Here is a 21,289-nt window from a genome sequence, read left to right on the forward strand (position 1 = left end):
CACTGTGTATGAAGGGCAAAATACACTTGTGCCCTCTTCCAGGCAGGTTCATTACAGCTCCACTTGTGTTAAACTTAATCATTCTTATTAATCTTACAGTGGATATGGACATTTTCAGCCATGTAGCTATTTTTATAGCCATTGATTCATAAAGGTGAATGCACTTGTCTTGTCTCATTTGTGTATCATTGAATCTTTCATATGTTGATGAATGATTAAGAGAATTTTTACCTTTTTATCATCTCATATTTATACCCCAGTGAAACAGGAAGTCATGGATGATTGCATAAGAGGTCCTAAACTCTTAAGCCGTTGAACTCAAAGCATGTATAAGAATATAACATAAGAATATACAGAATACATTTACATCAATTACACTGTCTCATATTTTCAATGTTAGCTTAAGGTGAGTAACCACAAAGACATTTTTTTCCATAACCTTTTTTTAAAACATATACTCATCTTTATTTATTCTGGAGCTGACTGGCCAAATAAAAGGACAAGATATAGAAAAGGTAACTTTTGTCTAAGAAATAATGAAACAACAACCTCACAAAACATCATTTTTTTTGTAGAAATATACAGATTATTTTTATTATATGTTATGACATGAGAAATTATTCAAACAACTTAAGTAACAACAACACAAAATTCTGTGCAACATTTTATACAGAATTTGTATTAAACAATCGCAGTTCTTATACGGCTTATGTTCTACCATGAAGCGACTGAGCTGGAATGTGACTGGCCAGAAGAGGTGGTAGTGGTGCTCAGCTGAGAGAAACCACTGTGACTGGACTCCAGACTTGTCATAGAACCCCTAAAACATGATGACATGAAAAAAAAATTATATACACACTCTCAAATTTCACATAATAAGGGCAAATGTTTCTATAGAGAAATGCATGTTTACCGTTTGCGCAGAACAGCATATTATAACAATATAGTGAAGTTTAAATTAACCTTAAATAAAATATGAATGTATTTTATACTCTGTTTCATGCAATGATGTGTCCCAAATAAGACATTATGTTTTGTTTAAATTTTAATTCAAAGTACTTAAACCAAGGATTATCGAACCTTTTGCAGTCATTTAACCCTTTAACTGTAAAATATATTTCTCATACCACTTCAGTTCAGGTATCTTACGAACATAATGCAAATATTCAAATATGAGGCTGTTTATCTAAATGTATAATATTCTATAAAATTCTGGCTATTTATTGGAGACATAGAGTTTTTATTAATAAACTTTGCACTAAGCCTACTTAAGTTAGTTATGTTTGGATTGGTCAAACTGGCTAATAACTATAAAAACTCAATAAAAAATATAATAGCTTTGATAATGGTGTGTTCTGATTTCCAGCACTATAACAAAATAAAAAATAGCTCCTAATATAGGATGGCTATGCTTCAGGGACCCCTGGTGGTGCCCAGCCCCCAATTTGAGAACCACTGCTTTTATCTACCTTTCGAATATGAACTGCATGTGTTAACTCTGTGGTAACGTGTGGAGCAAACCTGAAGTCGTCAGAGCGCAGCACTTCAGTGTAGTACATCACCCTACACTTCTGTGTGGAGACTTGAAGTGAGGATAAGCTAGATGCTGAGCTGTGGAAGCGCCACTGCAGTATGTAGAAGCCAGGCCAACGTGTTACATGAGAACCCTACATCAAGAGAGACACAGGGATAATAATTTAGGAATGGAGATAAAACTAATTTAATAAGGCACTGACTTGCCAAATCTGGACTTGCTTTGAGACTTTCTCTTGAGCAATTTTTTCAGCCTTCATAACACGCTTTAGTCTCTCTGTTCTTCCTACAACTACCTCACACTTCTTTTTAGTCATTCAGTGGAAACTCATTGTTTCAGCATTTTCATCAATATCAGCTCCATTAACATCTCAATGCTTGTAGTTTATTCTGCCTCACTTCTAAGATGCTTTGGATGAAAGCCAAATTTGAATGTATAAAAGCAATATTCTTTAAAATATGTCACATGGATCAATTTATACATTTATAGTGACTTTTTATATACATTGACCATCCAGTTTATTAGGAATACCTGTACACATGTACATTCATGCAGTTAGCTAATCAGCCAATCATGTGGCAGGGGAGCAATGCATAACATCATGCAGATACAGTTCAAGAACTTCAAGTAATGTTGACATCAAACATCAGAATGAAGTAAAGGTGTGATCTCGGTGACTTTGATTGTGGCATGGACATTGCTACCAGAACAGTCTCTAGAGAATGGTGTGAAAAACATAAAACATTGAATGAGCGGCAGTTCTGTGGGTGGAAACACCTTGTTGAAAAGAGAGGTCAGAGGAAAATTGCCAGGTTGGTTCAAGCTGCCAGGAAGGATACAGTAACTCAAATAATCACTCTTTACAACCATGGTGAGCAGAAAAGCATCTCAGCATGCACCAAACATCAAACCTTGAGGTGGATGGGCTACAACAGCAGAAGACCTCACTGGGTTCCACTCCTGTCTGCTAAGAACAGGAATCTGAGGTTATCATGGGCACAGACTCACCAAAACTGGTCAGTTGAAGATTAGAAAATAGAGAACCTGGTCTTTTTTCCAGTCTTCAACTGTCCACTTCCGATAAGTCTGTGCCCATGATAGCCTCAGATTCTTGTTCCTGGCTGACAGGAGTGAAACCTGATGTGGTCTTCTGCTGCTGTAGCCCATTCACCTCAAGGTTTGATGTGTTGTGCATTCTGAGATGTTTTCTGCTCACCACTGTTGTAAAGAGTGCTTATTTGTTACTATAGACTTCCTGTCAGGTCAAACCAGTCTGATCATTCTCCTCTGATTTTTCTCAACCTGAAACCTTTTGTTTTTCACACCATTCTGCAGAAACTGTGAAAATCCTATGAGATCAGCAGTTTCTGAAATACTCAGACCAGTTCATCTGGTAGCAACAATCATGCCATGGTTAAAGTCATGATTTTTTCCCCATTCTGATGTTTGATGTGAACATTACCTGAAGCTCTTGACCTGTATCTACATGATTTTTTTTAATTATTTTTTTGCATTGTGCTGCTGCCAAATGATTAGATAACTGCATGAAAGTGCAGGTGTACAGGTGTTCCTAATAAAGTGGATGGAGAGGGAATTTTCAGTTAGAATTGCACTGTGGACATTTATTCTGAATGTCAACTTTGCACTTTAGTACCTTATTTCTTCCTTAATGTGTATTATTCAACTGCCTTTATGAGAACAACAATAGAAAACAATAAGAGGGAAATTATATAATATTTATGCATATTAATTAAAATGTGGCCACAAAAACACACCATGTCTTTATGTATACTGTATAATAAGTAAATGTGTGGGGCTATTTTTACCAGTCATACTGCTGGTGCTTTTTTCCCCTGCAAAATGTTTTGCTATTATCTTTTTGAACTTTACTAATTAAACCCTGAAAGCAATGAAGCACCAAATTTATATTTTCCCTTTATATTAACATAGAAGCTTCTAGCTCAATTACATGGAATAATTTAGAGGCCAATTAATATTATAATGTTAGAAATGAAATCAATCCTAACAAGGCATAATTAATAGTTATGAAGTATTCCTTTAACACCTACAGTACGCATGCACCACACAGCCACAGCAACATTTATAATACCTGGATGCTCTCGCCCTCTCTACAAGTTAGAGCTGTTTCCACCAAGCTGTAGTCCTTCCCCAGAATCCATGCCTTATCAATCATTTGCACATTGTTGCCTCCAGGACCAGTCAGATTACCCAGAGTATCCCTCTTCTGAGTCTGTGGGGCTTTTTTAGAGTGATAGATGTTGAAAACAGCATCACCTTTACACACGTCAAAGTCCCACGTGATAACTGAGGATGCCTCTGTGATTGCAATCAACACCTGCCAATGGAAAAGGGGAACACAAAAATATGCAAACATTTAATAGCATTGCAAGTATAACATATAAAATAAAATATGCCAAGAGTATAAAATTTAATATTGTAAAAAAAAATTTAATCAGAATTTTTCCACTTCTAGTAATAATTTTAATCCTAAACTAAGGTTTTGAAAACAGTCCTCAACCCACTTATTTTGAGCTTTTGGCTTTAATGCATTCTTTTTTGAGCACCAGGAGATGGCACCATTCCCCATAACATTTTATATACTTTGTGGTGAGACCTGGAGCTTAGGTTGCTCGATGATCTGCATCAGGAGCTCTGAAATACCTCATGTGGAGCTCCTTTGAACACACTAGCAGTTTTGTAGATTGTTTCAGTCCAGAGTTTGATCTCCTCATTTTCCAGCTCCTCTGCTGTGTGGTACAGAGATTTGGGAACCAGGCCACCGTCCGGGACATCACACTGCACATGGAGCAGAGACACAAAATACTGTGCATAAAGTGCGATTCATAGTGAGATTCATTATGGTCATATGACATAAGACAGTATAAAAATGTATGATGTCAATGCTAAATTGGGTAATGCTTAATCAGGAGCTCCAATAATTTATAATCATAAGCTTGGCGTCTCATTATTGACTCATGACAGAAGTAATGCACGTACAGATTATCTAAGAGGAAATTAGATATGCAGATAAAAGTTGAGGAAAACCATAGGATTATGACTTCTTCATTTCAGACTAAATGGTAATACTTCTACTGATAATTCCATTACTGCCCCATTTTCATTTCAACCAATGCTTGGTCACTGGACTCACTGGACAATCTCCTCCGAGAAAATCAGGGATGAACTCTCTGTCTATGTAATCCACCAAGCCTCCTGAATCTTGATAGTCATTCCCAGCGTAGATGAGGAATTTCTTGCGAGTGTTCTCGTCAATGAATGGGCTGATCTAGAGGATGGAGTAATAATAATGCAGAAGGCTCTTGAACACAAACCTGACATTTAATTAACCATGGCTACAGAGTTTGTAATAACACCTTACAAACCTCATGACATTTTAGTGCTGATAGATCAATGCGCGATGACATTTAGTGACAGTCTAAATAAGAAAAAATAGTGTCCATATGTATACACACTGCATCGAATAATTTTTAAAAGCCCAAGAAAAGTTCTATGATTATTATAAAGCTAGGATTTATGAATATATGACAATAAGCTAACAGGATTGCCCCATGTCATCCCAACATCCCAAATAGCTAACCTGCTGGGTAACTTTTAGTAAACTAGCTTGTCCCAGATAGATATATGTAAGATTTTAGTAATTTAAGCATAAATTTGCATTGTCAAATTTATGCTTAAATGAAAAACAAACATTAACAATGTTAACTAGCTGGCTTTGTCCTTTGGGTACATGTGAGTAAATCTTTTGTTGGCTGATTTGTCATACACTCACAGTAGCCAAAGCTACCAAAATATACCATAACAATAATTTTTTTTTGCTCATAACTTTAACATAAGCCAAGTTCACTAGTACACACACAAATATTCATTAACCGGTTTTAGTTAACCATTGCAACATCACTTTTTGAGTTCATTCCTTCATTCATTCATTCATTCATCTTCAGTAACCCCATTTACTCCAGACGGGATGCCAGGCCATCGTATTTCCTCATAGATCCCAGAGGAAATCCACATAAAGATAGGGAGAACCTGAAGCTCCGCACAGGAAGTAATCCAAGCTCAGGGGGCACCCTGGAGCTGTGAGGCAGCAATGCTACCTGCTTTGTCACTGTATCACACACTTTCTGAATTCAGGGTACTTTCAAATTTTTGTGCTTACTTCAAATATAACATATATACCCCTAACACAGAGTGTTAAATTTTGGCTTATCTGCAAGACCTACACCTGATATTGCATCAATTAATACTGTTCTCTATGCTTATGCTATAATGTCTTTTCTCACAGCTGTTTTAGTAAATAACATTTTTATGTGCTTATATTCTTGGAGAAGTATATGTCTTGTTAGCTAAATATATTTAGGTATAATTGTATTCATAATTGATTACATAAAAAACATTTATATTAAAAGTTTTGTTAGCAGAGTCAGATTTTTAAACCATACTGCACAGCGTGTGCAGTGTATTTCAGTACAAAATTCTGCAGATGACTGCAATTTGGTAAATAACTTCAGACTTTTGTACATAGCATGCATGTATGTTTTTACCAGTGTCCAGAGAACAGGAAAGACTCGAGGAGCTCTCAGTATAAGCAACCGTCCTAGTGTCTCAGGGTAGTTGGCCTCCACCACCTCTATAATCCTCAGTAAAGCTTTAATTCCTGGCCTCCACAGATGCCTCATATTCAACCCCTCCAGATCCACCAGACAGGTCCAGCAACTACACATTAAAGCCAATGCATTAAGGATAGGCATAAGCAAAATGTATATAGTGTATATATTGCCAATGGCCATGTACTAATCCTACCTAATGGGTCTACCAAAGATGATTGTGTTCTCCTCGCAGCGCTTCAGACCTTCCTCATTGATGGATAGCACCTGATGAAGAAACAAAAAGAGAAGAAGATAAGTGAGTATGACTGCACTTTATTCATGCCCAACATACTGTAAGTTTAACACAGTATTGCTTACATGTCGAAGAAGAGATTCTTCACCTAAAGCCCGCACAAGTCCTTTGGTGTCCATTTGTCCTAGCCGTAAGATGTAGAGAGGTAGGCCATCTACATAGCATATAAACATATATAACATATACAACATATAGCATATAAACAGAAACGCTCATTACTCTTTGCTCTGCACAAAATCAGTTTTCCCTACATAGGTTTATTAGACATCTTACACTTAAAGTGTGTTAGATTTCTGCAGTTGTTTGCTAAGATCTCTATTACTTCCACTAACAGATGCTATGCTATACTTAACACCACAGAAGGATACTTCATAATCTCAGATAATACACTTGGGGCCTTATTTATAAAGCATTGCCACAGTCTATAGATTGAAAATGTATGTGTATAAAATTTCATTTGGTTCTTTGTTCCATCATTTTATGGGGGAATTATAGTTATTGCCAATGTGACATCTGTGAGTATGTGGAGAGTCTCTGGGTGGGAGGGATGGATATGCTCTTCCCTGTCAATCAGAATGATACTAGTCAATCTACAGCCAATCAGAGAGAAAGACAGTCAGAGAGTGTGAAAGTGTGAACAAATGGGAGTGAAAGAGTAAAAATAGTTAATATATATGAGAAAAAAATCAGGACTGATGAAGTTTTAGCTTTTTTTTTGGTAGTGAATGATAGATGATAGTTGATTTATCCTTGTTTTAGAATTTGCAGGAGTTTTGCGTTCTCATCTGACACTTACTAATGTCATACTGATGCACACATAAGATTAATTTGCATGGTGGAGAATTCTGAAACCTTATCTCCTTTAGTTTTAAAATGATTAATAATCAGACCATGGATGGGAAGGATTTGGGAAATATTTTTCAAGCTAATGGATGTTTTCTAAATCCTTTGAAGATTTTTTTAAAGAAAATAATGAAAGTCTGTAGGGTTACTCTACACATCTTTATAAAGACCCTGGATTAGATTTAATTTCAGTTTGATAAATATTATTCCACAGTAATTTATCAATTTGTTTAGATATTGCATCACTTCATACAAAAAGTTTTAAGCCTTCATGCCTTTGTCATGACAGTGCCATCCCCCTGTGTAGTAGTCACGCAACAGCTGTGGGCACTTCCATGAGTCCAACAGGAAGTCCACCTGGTGCTGCTTCCTCCAGGTGAGTGTATGGCACAGTGCCTCTCGAGCTTTCTCTACGTTAAAGTCCCGCGAGCGTAGAAACCGCAGCACATGCTGGTCTTTAGGGAGCTGGGACAGATGGACGTGGGTAAGAGTAGTATGAGGCTAAATCCACATTTAATACAATGATTACCTAACCCCATTAGAAAACAGATTTTCCCTACAGAATTAAAATAAACAACATGTTGAAATAGAAACTCCCACCGCACAGCACTACTTTGCACTACTGACCTGCTTCCATCAGCCACTACTCTTCTCTGGTTTACTCCTTGTCTATCAAAGAGGCTCCTGCTATAGAGGAGTACATCCGGGAGGCCCTCAGGCAGGGGTCCATAAAATTGTAGCTCTTTTTCCTTAACAACTGCAGCCTTGTTTCCTTTCTTGCAGCATCCTTCCCCTTCATCCCAACCAATTCCCTACTCATCCCACTCCCCTCAATTATTAATCCCAATCCATTCCCTCATTCAACCAGCCCCCTCTCTCATTCATCACAACCATACTTCAAGTATGGAATGACTAAGGGTGGGGACTGAGATGAATAAGGAGAGAGGATTACAATGAATGAATAGGGATTGGATGTGTAATGGAGAGGTAAAGATGAACAGATGAGACTGTAGATGGATAGATCAAATGATCTTTCCCCCTATTCATCTCAACCTCTCCCTCATATATCCCATCCCTCTCGACTCATCCCAATCCACCATTCATTCTAGTCGTCTTCCCTCCACTCATCCATTCATTCTACCCCCTTCTCTCATTTTAATACCCTCCCCATTCATCCCAATCTCCTTGCCTATTTATCCAACTCTTCCCTGATTCATCTCATGCCCTCCCGTACACATCTCATCTCCTCTTCACTCACCTTAATCCCCACACCATTCATTCCATCCCTCTTCACTCATCTGATTATCTGTCCATTCCTCCCAGTCCTCTCCCCTGTTCGTCACAACCCTTCCCTCACACATTCCATTGCTATTCACTGATCCCCCTCGCTATTCATCCCCATCCTCTCATTTACATATCCCATCCCTCTTCTATCATCACAGTCATCTCCCGCATTCATCTAGCCCCCTCCCCATTCATCCTCAAACCCTCCTTCCCAAATCCCTCTCCTTTTCACTCATCCCAGTCACCTCTCTATACATCCCAACCCCTCCCCTCCCCTTACCCCTAGTTAACAAACTGCAGAAGAGTTTTTAGTACTAGCTACATATAAATAGGCTCCTCCCTGCTTAACTTTGGTTCCTCCCATTTTAATAAAGAAAATGATCTATATTTTATTTTTCTGGAGCTCTGCCTATTGAGTTTAATAGTTTGGGTTTATTCTAATATTATAATGCTTATCCACCATATGTATTTTATACAGTATATTCATTTTCTGGGCATTTATTATACTTAATGAGCACCAGTTATGCACATGCTCTGATTGTGCAGTGCAGTGTGCACTCAGCTTAAAGTGGTGTGAGTGTACATGTCATCTTTCCATACCTTTCCCTTGTGTGTTTCCTGCAGCCACTGCCGTAGACGGATGAAGCAACTCTCATTCAGAGGACTCAGCTCTCCTAGATAATGTCTGATGTAATCTGCATCTAACTTATCTGCAACAGTCACAATGCAAAGCCAAATATCTATTATAAAGACAATATCCACTGTTGTGCTTTCTGTCAGCTGTTAGAGTTTAGACAGAAGGGAAATTTTTTGTATTTTCTTTATTATTGTCCTGCTTATCGATCCAGTGGAGTGAATGAAAAATGAACTACATACTGGTCTTTATTCAACAGAGTCCAAATGAAAATGTGGAATGCACTGTTAGTGTACCTTCTACAGAAGCAGGCAAGCTCTCTGTAAGGTTACTATGCACTCTTTCCTGGTCTTCCTTGCTGCTGTTGGGTGTGGGAATGACGGCTGCGTTGACTGTTAGCTGGGGTGATGCTATGGTGGTGGAAGGAGGAGTCCAGCGAGGTATATGAGTTATACCCTCTGTCTCTAGCTCTCTGAGGTAATATTCAATAATCTCCTTGCCCTGCAGAAACAAGTGAGACAGAGCAGGGTTTCCATACATCTTTAATACAAAAAGAAACATGGATGTAAACGGCAAAATAAAAAAAAAACCTAATATCGCAAACACATTTTTACGCTCGCCTGTACTGGAAAGGATGGCTTACAGCTCAGTGTTCTGAAACTGCTCTGTAAATGTCATGGCTGAGAAAATGACAAAACAACACATCAATTAATCTCTAACTAATCATTCGTGTGTCACATAGGAGGATGTAGGAGCACTGTATTATTCTTTAAAAATGCCATGGTAGCTACTAACACTGCACTTAATAAAAATATTTCTTTTTTGTGTTACATAAAAATCTTTCTCTCACGCACACAAAGACAAAAGATGTTTGTCTTACTATCCTTGTGAGGACCTGCTATTGAGACAATTATTTGTATAGTTACTTAATACTATGCCTACACCTAAATCTAAACTGAAGCTTAACCTCAGTAAAAAGAAGGAAATCTCTGGGCTGTATTTTTTTTTGTACCAAAAAAGGCTGGGCCCCATATTTTTAACCAAATTGTCAGGTATACTTATTTTTGTGAGTCCCCACCAAAATATATATAAACACACACACACACACACACACACACCTTACTAATACTGGAAGCATACTGCCTCATAGCAATCTTCTCTGCTGTACTCTCAAATCCAAAAAAAGACTTCATGTCCATACTGGCTGACTGCTCAAAACATGTCCAGTCTTCATTTTCTGGGTGCACCTGTGGAGAGATTATTGGACATGGACAGATGATGTAAACTGTACCTTCAACCCCTCATTTTGGCAACTGATATTTTTCATGGAGCTGGATTGCTCTTCAGAGTACAGGGAGGTCTCTGCAGATCTGAATGTGATGTTTGCACAGTGCATTGGCACGTGATGTGTCCAAAGTAAGCAAATACAGTGACTACTACAAAGCAATGACTTCTAACTCAGACCTTAAAGCACCCACAGGAAGATAATGTTGGTTCATGCATACTCTGAAACCTGAGATAAGTTATCAGTACTAGACTATCTGACTAATACATGAATTAATAAAGGTGAATTTGTGATTTACATAACCAAGATGCCCTCTAAAAGTTTCAAGGCCTTATAATTGATTTGAAGTCATTTAACCAGTGTAGTGTGCATTCCTGACCGTGTAGCTACAGTGCTCTTTGACGATCACCCTGCTGGAAAAGGACTCATTGTAGGTCTCGATATGCAGACTCCTCTGTCGCCAATCCAGTGTGTTTTTCTGCACAAAGTACAGATAGTCCACCCCTGCTATCTGCAAGTATTCAAGATTTAAAATTTAGGATTCTTTATTGCCATGTAACTGTGCTGAAGCAATTTGAATTCAGTATAGCTCTGTGTGTATGCAAGTCAACAATAAAGTACAATAAATAACAAAACAAGACAGAGGATACAAAGGAATAAATAATAAATGTTGAATTAACACACAGTAAATCACAAAATCAGTAAATCATAAGTAAAGAAAGGAAATTGTTGTGGCTTAAGGGCTTAATAGACGGAGGTTTTAACAGACCAAGTGGGGCTTGCTATAGGTGGAGAAGCCTGTATGGTTCTGGTTGCATTTGACATGTACAATAAATAGCAAAACAAGACAAAGGATACAAAGGAATAAATAATAAATATTGAATTAACACACAGTAAATCACAAAATCAGTAAATTATAAGTAAAGAAAGGAAATTGTTGTGGCTTAAGGGCTTAATAGACGTAAGGTCTTAACAGACCAAGTGGGGCTTGCTATAGGTGGGGAAGCCTGTATGGTTCTGGCTGCATTTGACATGTTAGCAAGGCTGAAGGATGAGTGGGGAAATCTGTAGAATATAAGTTACTTGGACACAAGCCAGGGCCTGATTATCCTTGGCTGGGTCTCCTGGCTGAGGGTGTCTGATGTTGTAAGACCAGAAACACTTGAGGACCCCAGGTTACATCACTAATGATGTGTGAAGTGCACACGAGATGTATTTTTAAACCAAACTACCAAGTATAAGACTGCAGATATAGAGTAGAGTGATGGAGTATAGAGTGTTCACTTATCTGAGTGCAAACCGAAAGTGTGAGAGACTTGATACAGCACTGTATGCCACAGTGACTACAGTTCAGTTAAGAGCACTCCAACGGCTGATCAAAAATACTATTTTCTCTGTGGTTAAGAGTCTGTAACATCTGTCAGATATCCTTTTCTTTATGTACTTGGAACAATATTTGGAATGACATTGTTCCAATGTATACAAGGTATACAGAGGAATGACAATAAAACCATAAATAAATTAAACATTTGTTCATTTTCAGTAAACACTTTATCCTTGTCAGGGCTGCAGTAGACCCTGCGCCTATCCTGGGAATACTTTGTTTTAATAATATGTTTTTGCTAGTGGGAGGAAACCAGAGAACCTGGAGAACATGTGAAACTCAGCACACAACGTAACCCAAGCTCAGGATCAAACTGGAGATCATGGTGCTGTGAGCCATCACAACATACGTTTGCTAAATCTACGTTCTAACCCAGTAGTTCTCAAAGTGGGGTCCATGCAGCATAGCCAGGGGCCCCTGATGTTTTTTTAAATTATTTATTTACAGTGGTTTCACACCTACCATTAACAAAGTCATTATAATGTATTACTTGTTCTTATAGTTATTAGCCTTTTTGACTTGTCACTTGAATAGAATGGGTTTAATCCAAACCCCAAACTGAAAAACAATTCAGCCTCTAAATAATGTCACCTTAGACCTTATGCATCATGGAAGTGGAAAGTTCAGGAACAGAATGCTCTGTGGCTCAAATAGATAAACAGAATATTATTGTACACATGAACTAATTTAAAATTATTTTACAGTTAAATAATCCCTGGAAATATCTGAGAGTCCCTGCTGTAACCTCTAGTTATGTTTATTTGCTAAAGTTAAATAAAGTGTTACTTTACTGTACAAATAAGATGTTGTAATGCAAAACAAAGTGAAAGTCTGCCCCAGTTAAATTGGTTATCTTGACTTATATTTTCAGCATGTGGCAGATGCCTTATCAGGGGATCTTACATTTATCTCATTTATACAACTGAGCAGTTGGGGGTTAAGGGCCTTGCTCAAGGGCCCAGTAGTGGCAGCTTGGCAGTGCCGGGGTTTGAACTCATAACCTTCTGATCAGTAGTCCAACATCTTAACCACTGACTTCATACACAGTTGCTTCATACACACTTCAGCTGTGATTTTTGGAGAATCTTTGGAGAATTACCCTTTTCAACAATCGAGGGGCCTCCACATCAAGAGTACACCTGCGCTCGATTACATGAGTCGCTCCATCCTCGCTCTGGCTCTCACTGATGATGTCGCTGTGCACAAAAATGGGGATTAGGGGGCAGGATGGGAATCTTCTCTCGTAGGCCTGTGAAAGGGCATGCAAGCACAAGATACATACAGATACCGAAATACTGCTCATAACCTGGTTCCCTGTCATATGCATTTGTTCATATAAAGACACCAAGCACAACAAAAAACAAGGCCCAGCCGATCAAAGAATGCTCAACCTTACACCAAGTTCTTTGTCTATGTTTATTTACTTATTTATTAGTCTGTTTTGCACTCTTGATATCAGAATTCACTTTAAACTATTGATATGTCAAATGTACTGTAACAACAGCATGAAACTCGAATGAACCAGTGGCATTCTATCTTTTGAGTATCTTTATTTTTTATAGCTGACTTTATAGCTTATATGAATAAGGCAATTACTCATGCTGTCTCTCTGTCAATATTTACCTCGAGTCTTTCATTAAACAGCAGACTCCCACTTTGTAGCCTGCCTGGAGATATATGAGACATATACAATACTCGGTTTGTCCTAGTCTGATCCTAATGGCCTCGATCGTACTTGACAAAATACGTTAGTTGTTGCTGTGGTCAGACTGCAAGAATAAAGGGCCAAGGTGACAACTGTTAAGTATAGTGCTACAGATAATGCGATTCTGGGGAGACTGAGCTCACTTTTCCTGGACTGAACTGTAACTCTCCTTAACTTTATGGCAGGTCAGACTGCAGGCTATCAGTGAGACATTTCGCATGACTGGTCAACTATTCCACTCCCTTATTCCCTCTGTCTGTCTGTCTCTGAAAGACACACACATGCTCAAACAATAATTTTCACAGAAAGCGAGGGTTTACAGCAAATGCAAGATGTATTATAATGCAATCTGTATTCAATGTGATGTTTAATTCCAGTTCCCCACTCAAAAAGTAAAAGCAATTTTATACAGGTCAGCACACAGGTGATGCTTAATCTGTTCCATGCTTTCAACACAAAGCCAATGAGTTACTTATTTGTGGTGTGATGTGGCTTGCTGCAACCACCCTGTAGTGGTGATACAGCATGTACCATAGGTGTTTTATTCACCTTATACCACAGCAATTTGCCAACGTTAACAATTTTTATTTATTAAAGAATCACCCATTTATATTGACACTGAGTCTTGTGGAACGTCCACGAAACATGTTATTTATCACTTATGTAACAACAGCTATAATCAGCCTTTCTATTTTTTCCCTCTATATTCAGAGCTATATATATATATATATATATATATATATATATATATATATATATATATATACGCATCCACAATATATACATATTTACTTTACAAATGCCAATGTATTACAAAGACAGCATTAATATAAACCTGTGATTTGTTGTGTGGCAGGCACTACAGTCGAAACCGTTCTGATACAGGAAATTAATGAACACCTTCTGACCAATCAGAACATTCAATGGCATTGTGGTATTAGCTTCAATGAATTATGTTGCTCTCTTTAATACTATTGCACCCTGGAACTAATAAGAATTATGATTTGAATGGCATATGTCATGAGTACTAAATAGTGGCACAAATATTAGCACCAGAATCTGAAAGATTCAATGTTCTAGCCTGTGGCTATTAGCGTTTGCTTTTTAATAGATTTAGTTGTTTATACTCCATAGATATTCCCCATAGCCCCCAGCTAGTCGACATTTTTATACTTTTCACTTCCCATTGGAGCAGCAGAGCCGTTATTAGCTATCTCAGTGCTTTTAGGAACTGCAGGATAACAAAAATCAGCTGTCTGGGGGGCTATGTGAATTAATTTAGAAGTGTAAACACATAAATTTACCTAGATGCACAAATTAGCTGACTCATACACACTCAGGCACTCTGTGAAGAGAATTTATAAGGAGTGATTTGAAAATCTCTGCCCCTTGAGACATGGATACAACATCAGGCCTATGGTTTGATTTAAGGTGTAGTGACATTGCAATGTGCTGATTTAATCTAACAACACCTTCTGTGAATCTGAACAACCAATATATATTTATACAATCCAGCCAAAAACATCATCAGCTTATTTCCAAGCGGTCACCTAACAGCCACAGTCATCAGTTTAGCTGCAATCAATACATAACACTACTGCTTGTCAAGAGGGACAACACCCTTTCGAGAAGTTTCTTGAAGTAAACACTGCTTTGCTGTGCTGAAACTGTCAGCCTGAAACGGTCACTGCAGTCTGCTAAATTTTGAAAAGAAAACCAGCAAATAAGAATTGTTCAACAGCTTTACAAATATGAAATAAGACTAGACAAGTAATAGCAAATATGCTAATATAATAACAAAACTGATTGCATAACCATATTAAGTGCTAGTAAGTACAGACCGCACACTGAGAAAGTAGTCAGTTGTTTGAGATATGCTGTGAAACAGCCTGCTGTGCAGTGTGGTGTGAAGAGGACAATCAAATGGACATGTTTTTATCAGTATAGCCAGCTGGTGTTCCAAAAACCCTCTGACTCTCTGAGGAATGTATTTGATTGTTTTTATTGCTATATATTTTCCCCGAAATTGCTCATTCGTAATGTAATGTAATATAATATAAAACTATTGAGTAATGAGTAACCATCCCATGTAGAGCTCGGCAATATTCTATCACACCGGCGCAGCTTTTAAAGTGTCTATGAAATATCTAGAGAGCCATGATGAGATTCTATATGTTGACACAGAAGCCAGAGATGGAGCATGTCATCCAGCTCGACTGTTTTGTGTCACAATGCAGGTACGGACACAAGTGCAGGTGTTCAATATTTTATTAAAGGTAGCAAACAAAACAGAGATGTAACCCAAAGGCAGAGTCAAGATTCAGGCAAGGGTCAGGCGATGAACAAACAACATTAACAAGGGCACGTAAGCGCAAATGAGAAAACCAGAACCTAGATCAAAACCAGAAAGAGAATCAATGAACCAAAGGCTTGGTATCGACTGGTACAAAAGACACAGAGTGTAAACTTTGCAGTGAGTGCCTGGAGTGAGAGTCCTTTTATACTGTGAGTGAGGCTGTGATGGTACTTGAGTCCAGGTGTGTGCGATCAGTAATCAGGTGAGTGTGAACGTGAATGAGTCTGTGGTGGCTGGTTGTTGTAGTCCTCAGCGGCCATGTTTGTAGGACGTGCTGTATTCTGGGAATTGTAATTGGACACTAATTCCAGCATAGACGTGACAATTTCGACAACAGCCAATAGCATTTGAAATATGCCACACTTCCCACCAAATCCAACCAAATCCAAACTCAACAAATCCAAACTCAACAGTGGCTTCATAAAACTGTGGAAATAATGCAGATACTGTAAAGAGAGACTGATTTCTTACTGACAATTTGCCTATCGCAACTTTGTCATGTTCAGTAATCTAGAGCAGAGGTTTCCACTCAGATTGATACAGTGGCCCATTCATTTTCAAGAACACACACGTGTCATTATCAAGCTCTTGATTGCTAGCTCAGGTTCAGTGTCACACATACAGTATTAGCTGTATACTGACTAGCACATAGACCAAAGCTGTCAAATATACAGGCCACAGGCTGGCTGAGAACATCCAGATAACGATTAAACAAATGAAAAAAAAAAAAAAGTTAAAATTGTCATAATTAATTGGAAAGATTCTACAAAAGAGTTAATCTCTGTTATTCCTCTTATATACTCTGTTATAGGGACAGAATAGAACAATAAACCCAGGACCATAAATTTAGCAACTGACAAAATGTGATAATGATTTTTAAGTTTTCACTGGCAAGCTAAAAGTTTGATGCTCTAACCATGTCTCTTTCCAAAGGAAGAAAAGTGGACAGAGAATGTTGTTTTCCAAGAAAAATGGCCTAGTTTCTTCACTGAGATAAGAGGAAAACTAGTGTGTTTAATTTATTTAAAAGCCCACAGCAGTGCTGAAAGAATATTTGGCACCATTATCAAACTCTTCATGCTGAAAAATACAACAATTTGCAATTTGCTGGTGGGGTTGAAGAAACAGCAGTCAGTTGATAATCGTAGCTGGGACTTCAGTGATGCAGCTGTTAAATGTGCTACCTGATTGCTAATGAAACAGCAATAGCATCAAAACACACTCTGATAAATGACAATTTATGATAAATAGTAATTTGGAAAAAAATGAATTCTGTCTGTTTTGTTCGTATCTGTTTGTGCACTCAGAATGTACCTTTTAGATAAATGGTAATTAATGAAAAATTTAAGAGGAGTTGTTGATGTGTTATTGGTCTACAAACTGACTGGTTTGATCTATCCCCCTTCATGTTGGACAAAGTGTAATTTGGCCCATTAGCTAAAGTGAGTTTGACACCCCTGGCATAGACCTTAACAGTTAGTGCAAACCCTTGACATTTTGAAGTGAGGTCTTAATGAACCAAAAATCCATTACTATATAAAATACTACAATATTTTAATATGTGTATGGTTGTCTGGGAAAACCCTTCACAAATATTTCTATTTTATATATTTCTCACCAAGAAGTACAGTTAAAAAATCTTTAAATTGTCTGCAAAGGAAAGTCTAGGGCCAGGGGAGCTTTCTCAGGTTTCTCAGTAACAAACTGAAATGGCTTTGGTGTCAACAATTTGCAGCCTGAATTGCTATTAAATCCTGGCTTTATGCGAACCGTGCATTGTTCATGATCAGCACTAATTCCACGTATACTGTAGAAACTAAACCATAATCAATATAGTACTAGAGAGCTTGTGTAATATTTGTGTAACTTTCAGACTTAGAAGCCATTTAAACCCTGCAGTGCAGGTGCTAAAATTTGTATTTCGTTTAGAAGTAAAAGTAGGTGATATGAAGGAACTTTGGTACATCAGGGTGAGACTGACTTGGTTAAATGTCTTACTTTTAAGACAGAACTGCAAATTCATTTCCACATAGACAAATTGGTGGTGAGAGAGTCTTATTATTTAGTCAGGCTCTCTGGTACAAATCTACACACATGAACCATTTAAAAAAAGACAAAAATATCATGTTCTCATTTTCAAGGATTTCTGTTATCTACGTAGTTATTATAAGGTATTTGTGTAAATTTACTTTTTTTTTTGTTACAAATAATGCCTTATATCATGGTTAACACTATTACTAAGGCACTGGATTGAAGACAATTCTGCCTACCATGGTTTTAAACTTTCATTAAACCCTCTCACTGTCAACAGAAATGTGATATTGTCTTTGCCAAGAAACACTGCTGCCTTGTAATAAAATTTGTCTTAAATAAGGAAGCTTATAATAAATAAGGAAGACATATGTCCTTATTCTTCCTTCCAAATAGGACTTTATCTCAAGAGTACAAACACTGTCTAAAAAAGCCGCCTAACAGCTAATGATACCATTATCATGCATGTGGAATATTTCGAAATATCACATCATAAACACATGTCTAGTCATTCCATTTCTCAATGTCTGCCAAGAGTCTGCCAATATTCTGCATTTTAAACGGTCTATATTTTCTGAGTAAAAGAAGAAAAAAAAGATTTGTTCCATATGCATTTCACCAGGCTTTTTGCTGAACCCAGAGCAGAGTTCAAGCACTTCTTGCATGGCAGATGGTAGAGGTGCTAGGGTTAAATATTCACTCAGATTGGAACTAATCCAGGTACTTGGCCAATACAAGACCATAAAAAAGCCATAGAAAAAAGCACCATAACGTGACAGAGAGATGATTTTTACAGAGTAAAGCTGAGGGGACAGACTCTGGGTTAGTTCCTCTTTCATACGACTTTTATAAACAGTAACAATAAACCTATTGCACAAAGGCGAGTCAAATGAAAACCTTAAAAGAACTAAGAAAAAAAAAAACATTAAATTTGTAGTTGCAACAGTCCCTTCTACTGCTACCTTCAACCTGTGTGTTTACACACACACACACACACACACACACACCTTTTCCTGCAAACCCATAAACACACACATAATCAGACAAAACCACACTTACAGCCATTATAAGTCCTCTCTCTCTCTCTCTCTCTCTCTCTCTCTCTCACACACACACACACACACACACACACACACACACACTTTTTCCTGCAAACACATAAACACACACATAATCAGACAAAACCACACTTACAGCCATTATAAGTTCTCTCTCTCTCTCTCTCTCTCTCTCTCTCTCTCACACACACACACACACACACTTTTTCCTGCAAACACATAAACACACACATAATCAGACAAAACCACACTTACCGCCATTATAAGTTCTCTCACACACACATACACACACACACACACACTTTTTCCTGCAAACACATAAACACACACATAATCAGACAAAACCACACTTACTACCATTATAAGTTCTCTCACACACACATACACATACACACACACACACACACACACTTTTTCCTGCAAACGCATAAACACACACATAATCAAACAAACCCACACTTACCGCCATTATAAGTTCAAAGGGGTGCTTGTAGACCCGCACTGGTGACTGATACTTCTGCACCATAGCTGCAGCTTCTCCACCGGTGAACTTTACTGAGGCACTAACAGGGTGATTACAGTCAGGAATACAGTCCTCTCAGCTGATCTGCAGGTGTTTACTGTAGGTCAGCTGATCCATGTCATATGACTTGCCGTGTCATAAGCAATGCCCTTAAAAGAAAATTCCAATATTTTTCTGGGAGCAGGAAGTAATTTTTGTACTTTTGTATAGTACCTAGTCTAAGTGTTTTATTTCCTTCTAAAAAAAAAACAAACAAAAAAAAACAGATGTGGTCATACATATTCTGGCCAGTAGGTTCAGCTTTGAGTTTCAAACAAACAATACCATTTGATACATGAATGGTATCTTTTGCAGAATGAGAATGCATTATTTACTTGATTTTGATGCTCATAAGTGCAATTGTTTATTGATGAAATGCAGTAACTCATATATTTTAGTAGAAGTAGAAATTTTTTTTTTGCTTTCTTATTTGCAAGACACTTGTAATATTGAAAATACATAAAAATCAAAGAAATTGAAAATTGGGTTTTTAAATTTCTCTGGTACAGACAGTATTTGACTTTAAAAAAAAAAAAAAAAAAAAAAAAACCTCTGATGTAGCTTTCAAACACACCAAAAATGTTTTTTGAGCATTAATATTCTGTCTTTTGTGGGTTAGTAAATACTTTGTAAATACTTTGTTATACTCTAAATTTTCAGTTTGAAATGTAGGACATGACAACAATCAAGATAACAGTGGAAAGGTTTAAGACAAACTAAAGGCTGGGTTACACTTCTGAGCTGAAGTGTATTTGTGTAATTTGCCTTATATTGCAGAGCAAGGGTTTGTGGGTAAGTGTGACATGTTGTGTGTGTCTAATGTGCTGTGCATCAACCAGAGATTTTTGTATATATAGCTACTGTATATATACCTGACATGTTTTAACTATGCTTTATGGGATTTATCAAGAGTAATATCACTAATATAATTCTTTAATCTTAATGCATCTGGCATCACTTCACACTACAATGAGCACAAAGCATGTGAGAAGTGCTGTTGTGCAGGAACATAATGGAAGGAGAGAAGTGTCTAGATGCAGCTCGTCACTATGGGCACAAAATGCATGCTCACATGTAAATACACTTTAATTATATACAGTAATATAGCCAGGACTGGACAATACTTGAGGAATTGTACATCATTACTATTCTTAAGTATTATTCTGGCATATTTATACTTTACTTAAGTATTGAAATTGAATACTTGTACTCTTACTTGATTACATTTCCAAGAAAACATACTTTTTACTCCTTCAATTTTTAGTTAGACCTTCAAAGTACTCATTGCAAATTACAAATGTCTCTTCTTTTGTCATCCAACCACTGACTGTATGCTATATATCAATCGAGTGGGCTCGGTTTAGCATCCAGTCAGTTAAAAACGTATTACTTTTTTACTTTTTAATACTTTTAATACTAAAGTAGCAACCTTTTTACTTTTTAAGTATAATTTCTCAGTCTTTTTCCATCCCTGAATATAACTATACATATAAAACTAAAAGTAGTGTTTTAGTGCATGTTGGAGTAATTAGCATGAATATTAGGTAAAAGGTGTTACTAAAATGTTTCAAATACATTACTATATATTGCTTTTTCTGATGAGAAAATCTGAAAAATCCAAAATTGTTCCATGTCTGGTCAACTTTAACACCTAACAGCATTGTATCTGAAT

General features: G+C 37.3%; 1 protein-coding gene across 2 annotated transcripts; it reads right to left on the reverse strand.

Annotated features, from left to right (window-relative positions):
* Positions 1–487: 487 nt before the first annotated feature.
* Positions 488–19,677, reverse strand: LOC113528592 (SEC14-like protein 1). Of its 2 annotated transcripts, none has more exons than XM_053239458.1 (15): positions 19,311–19,425; positions 13,005–13,154; positions 10,901–11,032; positions 10,355–10,483; positions 9,533–9,737; positions 9,203–9,312; positions 7,594–7,783; positions 6,541–6,629; positions 6,377–6,447; positions 6,118–6,289; positions 4,707–4,841; positions 4,217–4,351; positions 3,645–3,890; positions 1,522–1,667; positions 488–820 (listed from the first exon to the last, which is right to left on the reverse strand). In XM_053239458.1, exons 1-15 carry the CDS (start codon positions 19,413–19,415, stop codon positions 715–717), a joined length of 2,121 nt encoding a protein of 706 aa, XP_053095433.1. In that variant the 5' UTR covers positions 19,416–19,425; the 3' UTR covers positions 488–714. The 2 variants fall into 2 exon arrangements, with proteins under 2 accessions (XP_053095433.1, XP_026773037.3); XM_026917236.3 differs by lacking the exon at positions 19,311–19,425 and adding an exon at positions 19,519–19,677 and having other exon boundaries at positions 489–820.
* Positions 19,678–21,289: the final 1,612 nt, after the last annotated feature.

Source organism: Pangasianodon hypophthalmus, chromosome 13 (assembly GCF_027358585.1).
Source record: "Pangasianodon hypophthalmus isolate fPanHyp1 chromosome 13, fPanHyp1.pri, whole genome shotgun sequence".
Classification (NCBI taxonomy): Eukaryota; Metazoa; Chordata; class Actinopteri; order Siluriformes; family Pangasiidae; genus Pangasianodon; species Pangasianodon hypophthalmus.

Bases quoted from the DNA above. Each gene is read 5' to 3' on its own strand.
- LOC113528592 (XM_053239458.1), bottom strand. From the start codon at position 19,415: ATGGTAGTAAGTGTGGTTTTGTCTGATTATGTGTGTGTTTATGTGTTT. The intron at 1,668-3,644 runs GTATTATAAATG...CTCTTGATGTAG, and splicing joins GAGAGGGCGAGAGCATCCAG to GGTTCTCATGTAACACGTTG. The intron at 821-1,521 runs GTTTGCTCCACA...ATCATGTTTTAG, and splicing joins CTGCGCTCTGACGACTTCAG to GGGTTCTATGACAAGTCTGG.